A 16,282-nucleotide genomic window follows, 5' to 3' on the forward strand; every position below is an offset into this window, starting at 1 on the left:
TGTATCTCAAGTTTGATATTTTCATCGGAACTTTTCATCGATAATATATAAATATACTGTGGGACTTGAACGACTATAACAAATGCTCATTTGATTTTCAATACTCTCGTGGATTAAAAAGAATACCAATTAATTTATAATTGAAAAAGAGTATTTTAACTATAAACTGAAAACGCTGTCATGAAATTCCTTTGATAGTCTACCATGCGGTAACCATATGCAGATTTTATACTGGAAAAATAAAATAGCAATTAAAATTGATTGGCTGGAGAAATAACAGAAAAATGTTATTTTCGGCGTTCGATAAATTTGAAATTCAAATTCTCGGGTCAATGGTCCACGAAAGGAGAGGGTGGGACAGCAGTAACAGCAGGTACGGTCACCTCTCTTGCAAAATTCGTAGTAGTTTTCTAAATACTGTCAGTCGACAATAATGCTGCCTAACCCAATTAAAAAACAGTCGATAAGGCAGAAAGCTCCTGAATCGTCACCTACGGAAAGGTAAACATTCCATTTAAAACGTAAAAAAATTCATTAAAATTCTTGCACCATAAATTCCCTCCTAGAATTTTCCAATAATTCTGCCTGGAATTTTCACCCTTTATCTCTGACGAATCAACAAAGTCCACCAATTTTTATGAGATTTCTCGCGAAATCGGTTATATAGGATTATTAATATTTATACGATTTTAGTCTCCAATTAAGTAAAACGGAGGCTACTATTTCTGGGGGAGGATCTGTTTGAAGCATCGGGATAAAAATAAACACTGTGTCAAGATAAAAGGAAAGCTCGATCGTGTGGGGCATCGCAAGTCGAAAGTTTAATCTAGCTCAATTACGATGATAGGCTTTTTGCTAATGTATTATCGAGAGATGTGAAAAGGAGATGAATGGATGAGAATAATTCAGAGGCTAATTATAATTAGTTGGAGGGAGGGAGTGGGAGATAGAGAGAGAGAGAGAGAGAGAGAGAGAGAGAGAGAGAGAGAGTTGTGGCGTCTGATGGCTCGGGATGGTTGTAGGTGGATTCACGGTTGCTCCATTGGTTTCCGCGGAAATCTCGGGACTATGGCGGAGGTGGGATAAATTTGGAACGCTTGTCCTGCACGAGGTATGCCCGGAGTTTCGACCATAGTCTCGTGTCGATTATCAAAGCACTCGCCTCTTTTCCCTCATGCGAGTACTCGCGCTCTGACGAAAATCCTCCTTCTTACCAAATCTCCCTTCCTCGAAGACGCGTTGTCGCATAGAAACGCTAAAAATTATGTAAATGTAGAAATTTGCCGAGCTACTCCCATTCATTCACGATTCGTAATCAGTTTTCTCCGGGGCAGAACCTCTCTTGGTTGTGTTTTCAACGTGAAAACTAAAAATAGGCGAAAATATCATTTCTGTAATTTCGTTAAAATCGCGAAACTTGATTGGATCGTAATTAGTCGGGCGCGCTCGTTTACTCGTCAAATGTGGGAGCTGGGATGTATAAATATATAATGTAATATATTTTTTTTAATGAAAAAAACAATCTGGAGATTTAATTAAAGCGTTGTTGCTGGATGTAATAAATCGAGTCGTGACCTCTATCCGTGTTCCGGATCAGAGGGCTCGGGCTTCAGTAATTTTGCAAGAAGAAAACTGTGGGGTAAAGAGAGAGAGAGAGAGAGAGAGAGAGAGAGGGGGGGAGAGAGCTAGAGTGCGTGAACGTGACGTACAAAGTACAAGTTGAATTAGTATTTTCCTGCGAGAGCCCGTTGAAACTTTGTTGGCGCGCATATGAATTTTGTAACGCGCTTACGACCCAAGATAGTTTTATCACTATGCTTCGGATATAGTAGTTCCAGTAGAAAACTTAATTTTCATAGTAAGTGCGGATGAATTTTTAATGCATTATGCAGCCAGAGAGAACCTCTCTAAATTCTGAAGAGCTCGCGACGAGGGATTGCCCCTGACAATAGCGTGGAAAGTAACCACACGTTGTCACGAGAGTAGCCACAGCTTAAACGTTACAAAGTGTTAAGAAGAATTTTAAGAACTGCTCGATGTGGAAGAACACCATCGCATATCGCAGCCTACTGCAGCTCGACTATTATTGCGAGGTGAAGAGATATTATTATTAGTCTTGGTTCGAGATGTCCAGAAGAAACGAGATATACGACCAGATGCCAGAGGTGGAGGACGCCTCGAAATGTGCAAAGTTTGCGCGTCTCGTATGGAAATTCATCAGATGCGTTTTTTCACACATAACTCTGGTCTCTGCTGTGGTAGCTTATTGCGTGATCGGTGCTTACGCCTTTGAATCCCTCGAAGCGGATCACGAAAAGGAGGTACGTATTTGAGGCGAAAGCTGCTGTAGGAATTACTCGCAAACACAGAAAGAAAGAAATTTGCTAAAGTCAAGCGAGATTCCAGCTTCGCCGATACGATACAAATGCTTGCTTGTTTGCTTTCAATCAAGCAAGGCTAATTCCGAGTGGAAGCTTTGGCAAAGATTCTGCTCGGCTTGGCACTGTTCGATTGTTTGCTTTCATAAATGTTCATGAAAGCACTAAGGGGATAATAAAAATACCGAGTACAATGCTGCTTCGTGTTTTAGGTAAAGCGAAGTATAAAAGACATCAGGAGGAACATCACGGAAAATTTATGGATGATAACGACTAACGAGAAAGTTTTGATTCGCGAGAACTGGACGGAAAAGGCTTTGCTACAACTGGAGGTATTAGATCTTTTATTCTCCTATAATTCTATTAAGCTGATCGAACTGACGAAAACTTTGTTCCTTCAGAAATTCGAAAATAGCCTGATAGTAATGATGAACAAAGAGGGCTGGGATGGTAGCGAGGAGGAGAATGACATTCAATGGACCTTTCTTGGTGCTTTATTTTACTCCATTATCGTCATCACCACTATAGGTAAGGTCTATTCCTATTATGAAGATTAACATTATTGTTACAGGCTAGTATATCCAACGCTCGTATTAAATAATAATGTAAAATGGGCTTAAAAAGGAAATTCTCTCGATACAATCTTTTTCTCTTTGGCATTTCTGGGCGGTGAAGCAGTGAGGAATTAAGTTCAAGCAGTTCTGTGCGTGGTTTCATCGTTCGTTTGATTTTTAGCCAATGAGCGGCTATAAAAATCGACAGGCTGAGATCCCAGATGGTCATAATCGTAAGGTCTCCCGTAAGGTCGATTATTATAATCGACATTGTCCGGATATAGATTGGAATAAGCTGGATTCCTATTGCCGTTATAATAATCATTGCCTGGATAGCGATCGTCATGGTTATTCGTATATGGTGGATAATTTGGTCTGTAGTAGTTGGGTGGTCTCTGAAACCAAAAATCTCAGACGATTAATTTATTCGCTGGGATTTATCGATGATATCAGTTATAGCAAACTGCATCGATGAATTGTTACTCACGTGTGGATAAATTGGACGCTCGTCGTAAGAGTTTGCGCTTCCTGGATATATACGACTGTCAAAACAGCAATAACGTCTGTTTGGAGCACACACGCCCTGGAAAGAGAACGAAGAAAATGTTTTTCATTCTGAGATTCGCATTCTACGTATATACAATTGTGCGTACCAGTTTTAATCCTGCTGGAGGACAATTGGATGGTATCCTGCATCTGCAGGTGTCGTAGTTCCTGTAACGATCATCGTCTCTGATCCAAGGTGGAACGGAATGGTAATCGTTGTATTCGTTATCAGGATAAGGTCTGCGAAAAGACATGGAATTTATTTAACGTTGTATCAAAAGAGTATAAAATTTTGTGCATGTTTAAAGAGTATATAGAGAAGGTTATAATATATAGTTTGAATTTGTGTGTAGTTTAACCGAATGATAAGTCCGGATGGTCCAGGCCTATTGTATCCTGAATAAGAAGGCCTTATGTACGAGCTGTCTGCCACGTAGGGTCCAGGATTATCAGGAGAAAATCCAACGGAAAGGCTGCCTTCGTTGTAATCATGATTATTCGGATATCTATTAGATTGATAGCTGCAAAAGAAATATTCAATCAGCAACAAGAATCTATCTCTTGGAAGAAATAATTTTTCTACCGACTTTGGTCTATAATATCTCTCGTTTCTTTCCCTTCCCTCTCCCCAGACCCATTTATTATCCTCGGCTGCCTTGGCAAAAATCACACCCAAAAAAAGAAAAAAATTCGCTCTTTTCAACATAGTCGACATTTGCTTTTGTATTCACTGCGAAACGTGCATAGCGTGTTAATTGAACGTAGAAAATATTGTGGAAGAGTTTAAAGCCTCTCGTGTTGAAATTTGACACTTGTCTCCTCCGTGACTTTGAACAGAAAACTATCGGAACGCGACTAAACGAGAGGGAAAGTGAATCGTGGCTTTATATATGCAACGTGGGAAGGTGAACGCACTACGTAGTTTATTTCGAGGTCCTTCGCATGATAATCACCTACAATCGGCTAGTGTCGGCTACTTCGGGTCAAGCTGTCCAGCTCCCAACACTGCAAAACAGAAACTTGCACTACCTTCGAGTATCAAACGCCTTACGTCATATCCACCTTTTCCATCCATTTCTATTTCAACAACGTTGGATCTTCTCTTCGAAATGTTTCGAGTGATTTTATAGTCCCGAAGAAAAATCGAGTGAATTTTTCTTTTGTTTCAAAGTGATAATAATTTGATAATAATTTGACTTTTTTCTCTGGCTTCTTCGGGAAAACCTCAGGGTCATTTTTCTTGCTCTCGCCATTCTCAAGACAGGGCTAACGCATTATCGTGTTCCGCGATGCATACTTAATAACGCGATATGATTTATGCAGGTCGGAATGCTGCGGATATCGATTCGCTAAATGGTCTGGCGCATCGTAAAATCCCTCTTTATCCGGGAGTCCCATTTTTATACGTATTAATTCCTTAGCGATTCATTCCTTCGTCGATACGGAAGAAATTTATTAAAGTACCATGTAAAAGAGTGAAATAGTAAAGTACATAAATGATTCACACAAACGTGGATAATAAATAAATGGGAAAATCCCAAACGGGTAAAACCCAATGTCCCCTTCGATGAAAGGGATTCATTAAAATCTTCAACTTCACAGCGGAAAATAAAACAATATATTTGCGTGCATGTTTCAAATTGGGGCCACACTTTTTTATTTCTTTTCTAGTAAAACAGCAATAATCATTCATCCGACTGATATTTTTTTATCAATGGTTTTTCTCTATTTTTTCTCAAAACTCTTTTTTGTTTTTTTAAACAACATTTTGTCTACCTTTTTGTTCAATGATTGAACGATACACGTGGCTGGAGAGCAATGTGAATGATGTTCGACCTTCCATTGCTCCCAAATACATTTCGCAATCACCAATACAAATACAGAAACACGCGTATAACCTCCTCTTAAAATATTTCATTTGCTTCCTTGGGCTTCTTCCTATATCCTTTTGCCAGTCGTTTCGGTTTCACTGAACTAAAAGAAACATCGAACTAAATATTTCCTTTATTCTTTAAGGTTTCTTCCTCGTCCTTCCGCCCCATTCTGTTCCATCGAACTAAAGGGGTTTGATAAAAATTCTGAATACCGTATCCCGAAGAATCGACGGAAATAAAAACATTGGAAGAATTTCTGAAAAAGCATAAGAGTAAAACCCTTCGACGCTAACTTTTCTTTTTTTATTCGAACAAATTTTCCTTAATTACATCTGCAGTACCAAGAAGGAGCACGACTACAGGATTCAGGAAATAAAGGAGAGACGATAAATTGTTACAAAGACCCAGCGCAGTACTCCGAATAAGTACCTTAAGACAAAATATCTCGTAAATAATTAGGGAAATCGCCGAAAATATAGTGGGGGATAAATGAAAGTATTCCGTTTGGGGAAATTGTCGAGGGGATGAAATGCTGGGGAATGGTGGAGGGGGAGGTTTACGATAGAAAGAGGAAGAGAGAGAGAGAGACGGAGAGAGAGATTTTTGGCGTCGGAAAGCTGCCGTAGACGACTGCACGAACGAGCAGTAAATATGAGGTGCGTTGGTAGGTAACCAGAGGTCACGTTTCTTCGTTAGCAGCAACAAAGTATCCCCGGAGTCTTGGGGAAATCCAAGTAGTCGAACGGGGAGCCGAGAGCTGATTTGGCGCTTCCCTCTCGCGCTTTGCACGTTAACCTCATTATACGAGTAAATAAAAGCGGAGGAGGAAGCTGCGTGGCCGAGTTTCGCTGTTGAATCGAACGTTTTGCGCATCCTGCTCGTCCTTTTGTTTCGCACCGATCGATCCTGCCTCTCACCCGCCGGAAGCTTGTGCATTTACCTCCCGTCTGCTCTTTTGTCTTCCGGCCGCAACTGACTGATAGCACACGAGACTTTGCAATAAACGCTGCTCTCTCTCTCTCTCTCTCTCACACACACACGCGCGCGCGCGCGCACACACACACACAGAAATACACACGAATACAGGAACGAGCACTCGCGCAACAAACACGCGCTTGTCCAGCACCTACACACTATACACACGATGCTTCCTCTCCTTCCTCTTATTATCCGCACCTGCCCTCCTTTTCCCTTCCAATCAGCCTTCGGTCAACCAGTTTCGGACCGTGTGTCCTTTATTGCAGAATTAACGTCAGAGACGGGAAAACCCTTGGCGAGCAAAACCAATAATCCTGTCAAATTCAAAGAAATAATAATTTTCCATTAACGAGTTTCCATCGCTCCATATCAAACGTTGGGATTTCCAAGAAATCGATCCGCAGCAATAAACAAAGCTGCTTTATGGCTATTGCAAGTAATCTAACGGCATTGATCCAAATTAGAAAGAATATTTTTGGCACGTGGGAAATTAATTCTCTGTGGAAACGATCTGGCTGACTTCCCACTCGATTCGATATCCATTGCGCAGTCGTAATTTAACAATGATGTAACGATGATAATGACACGATTCGATCGAAGGAAGCTGGCCGATCTTGACCCAAACTGGAGACTGATCCATTCAAGGTCAAGATGTGAGCGTACGCACGTTCTCCTGCAAGGTGGCCGAAATTTTCGAGCAATCCACTAACGCGTTGTAACTTTGAATACCAGACAGCAAACTGTATATATCCTGTGTCATAAATAATAATTATCTCGATTCTTACTTAATCTCGTGAGAAACATGGCTCTCTTCAAATAATAAATATAGTACTATACACGTCATATAGGTACCTCTTTAGTATATATCTATATTTATCCTTGAGCTACGAAATTATCAATGTTAAATTTTACTCTTCAGGATACGGCCATATTGCCCCGAAGACAAAGAATGGCAAGGTCATGACAATTTTCTACGCCATTCTTGGCATTCCCCTGATGCTCCTGTGCTTGTCCAATATCGGCGATATAATGGCTTCGAGTTTCAGGTAACTTTACTTCAACGAATTAACCGTGTGGTACACGAGGAAACTAGCAATAGACTTTCGTGTTCGTATGCATAACGCGCTCTGCAACGCACGATAATTAATTTTGCTCGAAAAGGCCGCAGTAACTATGACAGACCATTGCTGCTTTTAGATCTTTACTCACTTGCATCAATATTTCTCTCCTTTCCATCGTTTTATTCCGTACTAAAAATATACTATTTTTATGCTATTCACCATTCCACTTTTCTAGATTTCTCTACTGGAAGATATGCTGTTACGTCTGCACGAAGCCACCAAAAAAACGAAGATCACGGAGCCAGCTAAGCAGATCTTTGTCCGTTCGACAACCTGGGTAAATCAAATTTGATATTGTACAAAAGGTTATATACGTCTCGATTGATTTATTATTTGGAGAATAATTTTCTGTCGAATAGTCGATATGGCTCGAATAGAGGCGCGTCGTTTCGACGCTCGGTCAGGCTGAGTCAGAGATCGGCAGATTCGGCACTGGGTCTTTCTGAGGGCATGGCAAGGTCATCGTACTCGGACACTGACTGCAGGTATACGAGCAAAAAAAAAATGATCGTTAAAATCCTATTTATCAAACAAATTGATTTCCACGAGCCACAGATTCAATTCTCGTCGTTTCGACGAGAACGACCCAAGAAGAGGAGCTTCCGTTTTTTCACAAGTCAGCTCACCACCAGCTTTTCGATCAGCCACTGTTCCCAGGTTCTTGGATCAGTCAGTCGCCACTCCAAAACCCATGAGAGGTATATACATGACAAATCTCTATTATTATTCGACCTTCAAAGAGCTATTTTTCTAATCATTCGTGAAGCTCCATCACTTTGTTGAAGTAAATGGAATCTTTTACTCTCAGTAGTGATGATAGTTTCGATAGGATTTCAATTTGCTTAATTGAAGATAATTGATGAAAGACGACGACGTTAAGAATAGGAGCTGGTTAGGTGAATATAGAGGTCGAAATGAGGGCATAAATCTTGTGTGATATTGAAAATGATAGCGCCCGATAATGGGAGGGAATATTGAGGCTGACACCAGCTGGCGTTTCATTTGGTAGTCCAATCGATCCAGCATTTTCATGCTAGAAGAGCGCGAATCGAAGCGGTGCTTGCAATTAGCTTAATTAACGATTGCAAACAGGTAACTCGAGATTGACAACCCAATCGCTGGATAGGAGATTGATGGTTTCGCCCACCGATGTGGACCGTACACCAGTTCTCTGTAATAAGTATGCGCTGAATGAACTCGAGAATGAAATGCTGAAATGGCAATCTACCACCAGCGAGAAAGGTAAATCCAGCGTAAAATACTTTACCAGTTGTGTGCTTCTCCTATACAATAATGCAGTAAAAATGATAATTGAAACAATAATTATACTTTATTTATATATGTTCCAACTGCTGTTAAGCAAAACGAAAAGAAAGAATGCAGTTACTGCAACTAGAGCATATTGCTTTAATGGTTTCAGGGGATTCACCAAAATCCCAAAATACAGCAAATACAGAAAGCGAAACCGAAAAGCAAAGATCTTATTCAACAAGATCCCTCCCTAGGAGATGCCTTTCTGTGGAAGGAGCAACCTCGAACCATACAACGAATCTGGTACCCCCATCGATTTACCTTGAAATGGAACAACCCAGACGTTCCAGACTACCCAGTAAAAGCAGAAGATCTCGCACTAATTTGCCCGTTGGTAAGCAGTCTTCGCTAAAGTATATCTTTCTCGTACTATATATACTGCACTTGCTTAAATTGCAGAGAAGCTTAAACGTGCAAACTTTGACATTTATATCACCCCGTGATATAAAAATCTAATTAAAAGTAACAGATCAATATGATCAAACAAAGTTTTATGAAATATTAGAATTACTCTTTGCAAAACGTTTTAATTGGATAAAGAATCGAATTGGTGGACTGATTGAAATTACCTGCATAAGTGGAAAATTGTTTTCAGCTCGCTCTTACAAGCACGAGGCTCCATCGCCGCGAATCATGTCGCCAATGGGATTCGCTGTGCAAAGACAAATTTATGCAAACGAAGTCGAGTTTGATTACGACTATTACGTCACCAGCGACGGGCAGGAGTGCCAGCCAATCAAGCCGGTACCAATCTGGCTCTGCGTCTTTTTAGTCGTCAGCTACATTTTCGGGGGTGCATTTCTCTTCAGTGGCTGGGAAAACTGGCCATTCCTCGATTCAGCTTACTTCTGCTTCATCACTCTAACGACGATAGGTCCGTTAAGACTCCTGACCTTGGTCATTTATCTAATATATAAGCTGCTATATATACAGTATTGGTGATTTTAGCCATGAATCTGTTAATTATTTATCCATTTCAATAATGTACATACAAAATTATACATATAAAATGATGACTTATTTACAGGTTTCGGAGATCTGGTACCGGCTCATAAACTAAACGCTCATAAGGGAATAGCATTGTGTTCGCTCTACTTGCTGTTTGGCATCGCTTTGCTAGCGATGAGCTTCAATTTGGTTCAGGAGGAAGTGATCAACAACGTCAAGTCCGTCGCTAAACGTTTGGGGATCCTGAAGGAGAGCGATGACGAAGAGGATTATGATGATTACGACGATTACGATATTGCCTATGATGATTACGACTTTGAACGTTGACGTAACAATTAAACAAGAGCCTCGGTACCATGAAAATACTGCATCAAATAAAAATTCATCCTTGAATCATAAGTTTTTATAACGCAATTTATTGCGCTCCGTATAAATGTAATTACCTTAACTATAAAATTATAATAGAAGTCTTAATGCACTTCAAAAACTTCTACCTCAGAAATTGCAAATTATAAGTTAGACATTCAAAATGCAACATTATAAATTCTGGTCATTAATATTTATCAGAAATTTCCTCACCTTTCGTGGCTACAAAGAGGGCGCGCATGCAACTTTCTCAATTTTACACAGTTTTCGGATAAGTGAAAATGAAAAGTTTGTATATCCGTTTCTTTTCGTAAAAATTGCATGTTTTTTTCTTGTCGATTCTCCGAAAATTGTGGGAAGCCTATAATGCAGGGGGGAAATTCTTTGTCTACCGGGTGTCTGGAAAGAAGATGATCGGTCAGGGACGACCGGGTCCAAGTCGAATCTCGATTATTTTTAGCAGCTATTTTCAGTTAGTGTGTCGGCCAGCCGACTCGAAATCAGTTTACGACGAAGCCGCAACGAAGCGGCTCGTGTCCGCTTCTTTCTTTTCGCACGCGCTCCCATTTTTGCCTTCTTCCTCCCCCATGCACACCCACTTCCCCCCTCTGACTTTCATTCCGCGCGAAATCAAGTCCCGGCTCTCCGAATTCCGGCAAATTTGGTAAATTTCTCCAGCAACCTCGAGAGCCCTGCTGCGTGTATACACGTATAGAGTTAAACGATGAAAATCCCAGTGCCGCATGAGATCATAGTTGAGCAAGAACAAAGACTTGTATATTTTGCGCTACGATTCGAAGGATTTCAAGGTGTACGAAAATAATGGAGAAAAATTCGAGTGGAAAGTTAAAGGAGCACCGTGGTTTGGCATAAAGTGAGCGCGAAGATGTCGTTAAACCTGAGGAAAATAGCATGGTCTAACACGTGGCGAATAAAATTGGCCAAACGTGAAACGCGGAGCGACGTGCACCGATATTAAACGGTAATTTATTAGGTACGCACGCTCCCCGATTGGCCTCGATCCTTACTTCGGCAAGAGCCCTTATACCTAGGGTCTATTCCGCATTCGAGGAAACTTAAAAGGTAAAGATTGGAATTTAAACTGGCTGCGCAACATAAATGGCAATATTAAATGCCACTTGAAGTATTAGCTACGCATAATTGAGCATCGCCTTACACTTCTCTTTCTCGCACCGACAAATGCGATTGAAATTTAATATTTATGAAGTATCAAGACCTCGTTTATATATACGCTCTGCAGCTGTGCTTTCAGTGGATCGCCATGAATAATAAACCAAACACTGTTTTATGTTTAATTCCCTAGGAGGCTCGCAAGCCAATGCTATATAATGCCTCCTAATGAACTGTTTTATTACTAATGTTCGCGTATATTATATCGAAGCAGGCAATTCAGATAAATAGCAAAGCCGCAGCACCTCGCTGCTCCACTGAAATTCCAGCAATATCCAAACCAAAAAGCCTATATATATATATATAGTACTATAATTATAAAGTACAAGAAGATTTTCTCCACAGCAGTCTTATTAAAGTATATTTTAGTATTTAACGAATCGGAAGGTATATAATTGAAAGCAGGAGCAAAGTGAAATTGATGAGTATCGAGTCATTTGCATGCAAAGGCAATGGGATGCAATCGGTTAAAGTATAATTAATTAACGAGAGGGATCAATTAGACGAGATGAGTGAATGAAATAAATGAGATGCGTCTGTGAATCAAATGGCTGAATGAGAGGGATTCAAGTGACGGATGGCGTGTCAGGTAGGAAGATAAATAAGGAAGTGAAATAGATAGGCGGCTGCAATTCTCGAGTAATAATAGAGAGAGGGAGCATCGAATAGATTGGGTAGCCACGATTTTCCTTGGCTAAGTCAACTCGCTATACGACTCAATGCTAGCTGGCACCGAGCTTGGTCAATTAGTCTTCGACCAGGGTCGGTGTAAACAGTTTCACAATTGGCTAGATCCACTCGCGAGAAGCTTATTCAACGCTCCACTCACGTTTTTCAATGTGCAAAGTCGATTGCAGGCCAACCGATGCGATCGCGGCCCTCCGGAAGCTTCGCGTATTGCTATACACTGTCCCAGACTCTATAATATGTATGCACTATACAGGCTATATACTCGTCGACATAATTTTCCATTTACCACGGGTCACTACCCCCTCTTCTTCCATTACGATCTCAACCCATTTGACTCGCGAGATTATAGCACAGACATTTTTACCCCACTTTCCCGAAGAATTCTCTTATCTGCGAGATATTATATATATTGTGCAATGATAATTGCAAGTGGAAAGATTCGTTGGAAAAGCCCTTTAATAGGATCTTCGTTAATTTAATGTGTATACTAGAAAGAACTAGGCTACAGCAGAGAGTTTATTTAGAGTTGCAGGGAAAGTTCAATGATTGAACGTAGATACCATTAGAGTTGCAGTATATCTCTTCGAATCAGTTCGTATCGATTCAGCGCCCCGGAACCTAATTCAGAATTCTCCCGAGTTAATATTTCTTCTCAGTCGTGTATTTCAATTGGCGGATCTGTCCAGACTTTTCGATCCGGAGTGGCGCGGAATGAGAAAGGCGAAGCCTCGTAAAATTCGATTTTCACGCTCGCGCGACTAAAGAAAACTCTGATAAATTACTCCACCAGCTGAGTTTTCTTCTTTGCGGTTTGTCAATTGGCGAGTTGCAATTTGCAAGTTTGCAGAAGCCAGCCGTATAATTTAGGGCTCCCGCTACAGGATACAATTAACTGTTGGGTGCTGATTGCGAACTATCATCGAAATCCTGTTGACTTTTTGTCTCGGTGAAGGTGTGTGTAGTAGCGGAACATATAGCAAGCTCCGAGGAGGAGGCCGTACCTTTTCCCCAAGAGAAGCTGGTGCTCACCAATTTCTGGAGGACAATTTGCAAGTTTTGGCGAGTTCACGAAGATAAGAGCGTGATCACCGCAAAACTTCTCGAGCTCGATGGGTAACAAGTTACATCGCTCATTAGATCCCGAAACGCAAACAGTTTAAGCAATTGCAGCTCATGAACCTATGTGCAAATACCATATATTTTTCAGACCCGACAAACATCCTCTCTTTCTTCAAGTTTATAAACTCTCGGCGATTGGAATACTTAATTAAATATAGCATAATCAAGCTCGAGAGATCTGTGAACAATTAAAATAAATATCGAAGATAACCTGTCGTACAAAAAAATTGATAAGCGTTTGAATCATCTCGCTATTCTATGGAAGAATACGCAGGAATAATTTTAATTTTCAATCCATGCATGACCTACATTATAATAATTAATTTGTCATGTCGCGATTCGTTATATCCATGCACTACATCAATTTATTAAAATATTCGTACGAGATTATAACGTTGAACAATTTCACGAATGAATACGCCGAATAATTCAGTTTGGAAATGTTTGAAGATTTTATGGTGAAGCGCTGATTCGATTGAGCCGCCAGTTTATTCTACTTGGAGCGAAGAGCAAGCACGTCGTTAAGTATTAATTCACTCTTAAACTGCAATTTGTCATAAACTTTCTAGCTGGGGACCGTCTCGTATAACGAGATAATAATTAAGAATGCAGAAATGAACTGGTTCAGCAATGCTTCTGAGAATAGGGGGAGTCGGTAAAAGTCTAAAGAAGTTTTTACAATAGATATTTATATTGTAAAATCGTGCTATGGAAGAGGTACTTTTAAAGTGGTATCTTGTAAAAGGGGGATGAAAGGGTCGATAGATTCTGCGGAAAAAGTGGGTGAAACGCGGCATGCGGCAAAAATGGTGGCGGTGGTGGTGGAGGAGGAGGAGGAGAAGGTGGATGAGAAGCTTTGGAGGGGGAGGGGGTGGTAGAAGGCTAGCAAAAGTTGGGACAAAGTAGGGAAAGGCGGAGGTAACATCGACACTGCAGGAGCAAGAGATTCCCGTAGCCAGTGGTAATTTGCAATTAGTCTCTCGTCCTCTACCACCCTCAACCTCTTCCCATGGGAATCCAGGGTTTCCATTACCACTGTGCCCTTTTATCCTCTCGAAGTGACTTCCCCATACAGACGGTACGACGCGGCTTAAGAGTCTCCAGCATCCATCCGGATAACCTCCCTCGGAGTAAACCAAACCCTCGAGGGATCCCTTTAAAAAGTTTATCCCACCCAAGTTATTTCTTCTTAATTACACGCGCGTTAATTATGCGAAGGGATTCACGTCGTCGCCTAAAATAAAAAGTCTCCGGGGGTCGATCTTCAACCTTGCTGAATTTAACGCAGGTAGCCTCGTCCTCGCTTCATCTTTGATTAAGATCTATCTGCGCTTTTCGCTCAAGATTTCTGGGGGAGATTATTCGATACGGTTCACTACCTTCCTGCCAAGTGTCGGCACGGACCCCGACAAAAAGGCCATCGAACTTTTTACAGAAAACTCGCTCTTCCCTCGCTTATCTTCTCTCTTTGAAAAGAACGAAAAATATCCCTTCGATAATTGACATTTTCCCCATTCGCACAAATTTAGGCTCAGCAATAAATATTTATTTTCTCGTATTTCTCATTAGAGATATATTCAATTTAAGACGTATTTTTTGTTGACGAAGATGTGCAGAATTAAAATGAGATATTTATAGTCTACTTTAAGCTTATTCTATCAATTTTTTATGTTTTCAGTTATTTCTACCAATCAATTTGCTTTCTGACATTGAAAAACTCCCTCCTGCGGTCAATCAGTAACTCAGGGGTTTTAATAAGGTGGATAAGAAAACTAGGCTTGTTTTTTTTATCTCAAAATGTCATACTATATCTATATATATAATATAAAAAGATCACATAACTTTTTCATCGCAAAGTACCTTGGAATCGAGTAATAACGTTTTTCACAGTTCGGTGGTAGCTCGTCCGGTTTTAATAAGCTTTTCAGTAGCCATAAACCGAGCTTTTTTTAGAGCTTATACGCTTGATAACGAAGGCATGTTCCGGTTTTAAAAATCCACGGTAGCCTGAATTATTTCCCGCTACCTACGAGGACCGCCGAGGAGAATTAATAAACACTCTTGGGCTCCGTGCCAAGACTGAGCACAAAAATCGCCAGATAATAGACTCTTGCTGATTGTACCGATTGTTCACGTGATATTACTCGCTCACTTCCCGAAACTAGAATGCTTTTACAGTTACCACCCTTTCCTATGCTCAAATCTGGGAATGAAAGGGTGAAAACTGAACTTTAAGAATCTCTGGATAACATATATATATATATATATATATATATATATATATATAACATCAATAGCGTTCTCTTTCATAGTCCGTCGAAAATACGGGTTATATCGTTTAACCTGCCAGCACGAGAGGCTTTTTCGAGGCAAAAAAAAATGAACGAAAGAAGGGTGGAAGACCAAGGGGAAATAAAGTATATAAGGTCTTTACTATAAAATCCAATCAATGATATATATATATATAAAAAGCATCCTCTGAAAACTTTATTTTTTCTTAAAAATATACAAAAACGCGAGTGACGTAGATATTTTTCTCGTTCACAGGTTCGGTGTATTTGGAGGAACCGACGGGGGATGTTGCGAGTTTGCTCTGGCGAGTAGGAAGAGTGGGAAAGTGAAGGATGGAGATGTCGGACAGGCCGTCTCAGTCGTCGGGGAGTCGTAGCTGGCATTCCCAGCAAACGCAGCAGCTACCGAGAGTTGGAAGTTATAGGCGACGACGGAAACGTCGTAGGAAGCCGTGGCCTTCGCGAATAGCCGACTGGACAAGGGCGTTGATAGCCTTCCTCTTCAGCAACGTCGGTATCGTCTGCTTGGTTGTCGGCTACACCATCGCCGGCGCCTTCCTTTTCACCTACATCGAAACTGACAGCGATGCCATTCCATCCAATAATCCCACCCTCAACGTTCACGAGCTTCGAAACCTCGCTGCCACCACCCTCTGGGAGCTCACCTCCAAGGTATCTTCTTGCTACCAATTTCTCCAGATCCCACTCTCTCATCGCTAAATTCATCTCTGATATATATATATATATATATCTTAACACTCTCTCCAATTATATTCTAATTATCCCACAATCCAAAGAAAACTATATATTGTATATATAGAGCTATATATATATGACCCTGAAAATTAATACTGTCTAAAAATATATCGTTTAATCTCAGCAATGCTTTTCTAGCCTGCAAGTGTAGACAGAGTA

The 16,282-nt window shown here is 40.6% G+C and overlaps 3 protein-coding genes across 3 annotated transcripts in view; 2 read left to right on the forward strand and 1 right to left on the reverse strand.

The window, feature by feature from the left end:
• Nucleotides 1-1,157: 1,157 nt before the first annotated feature.
• galene lies at nt 1,158-10,212 on the forward strand. Its single transcript, XM_066728348.1, has 11 exons — nt 1,158-2,321; nt 2,591-2,710; nt 2,780-2,906; nt 7,250-7,376; nt 7,627-7,728; nt 7,811-7,936; nt 8,007-8,149; nt 8,544-8,693; nt 8,872-9,096; nt 9,358-9,636; nt 9,790-10,212. The coding sequence occupies exons 1-11, from the start codon at nt 2,127-2,129 to the stop codon at nt 10,035-10,037; spliced, it is 1,842 nt and encodes a 613-aa protein (XP_066584445.1). The 5' UTR covers nt 1,158-2,126; the 3' UTR covers nt 10,038-10,212.
• LOC136774197 (uncharacterized) lies at nt 2,916-4,196 on the reverse strand. The gene is made up of 5 exons (XM_066728349.1): nt 4,066-4,196; nt 3,838-3,999; nt 3,586-3,718; nt 3,420-3,515; nt 2,916-3,327 (listed from the first exon to the last, which is right to left on the reverse strand). The coding sequence occupies exons 1-5, from the start codon at nt 4,191-4,193 to the stop codon at nt 3,070-3,072; spliced, it is 777 nt and encodes a 258-aa protein (XP_066584446.1). The 5' UTR covers nt 4,194-4,196; the 3' UTR covers nt 2,916-3,069.
• A 392-nt stretch (nt 10,213-10,604) lies between the features above and the next one.
• Nucleotides 10,605-16,282, forward strand: part of sand (sandman) — a 38,238-nt gene continuing 32,560 nt past the window's right edge. The window contains exons 1-2 of the mRNA XM_066728691.1: nt 10,605-11,159; nt 15,624-16,039. Coding sequence (XP_066584788.1) covers nt 15,701-16,039 — 339 coding nt within the window. The 5' untranslated portion in view covers nt 10,605-11,159; nt 15,624-15,700. The remainder of the gene's footprint in view (nt 11,160-15,623; nt 16,040-16,282) is intronic.

The sequence above is a fragment of the Prorops nasuta genome, unplaced genomic scaffold (genome assembly GCF_024137725.1).
Source record: "Prorops nasuta isolate Cenicafe-Biocafe unplaced genomic scaffold, Cenicafe_Pnas_1.2 PNAS00006, whole genome shotgun sequence".
NCBI lineage: Eukaryota > Metazoa > Arthropoda > Insecta > Hymenoptera > Bethylidae > Prorops > Prorops nasuta.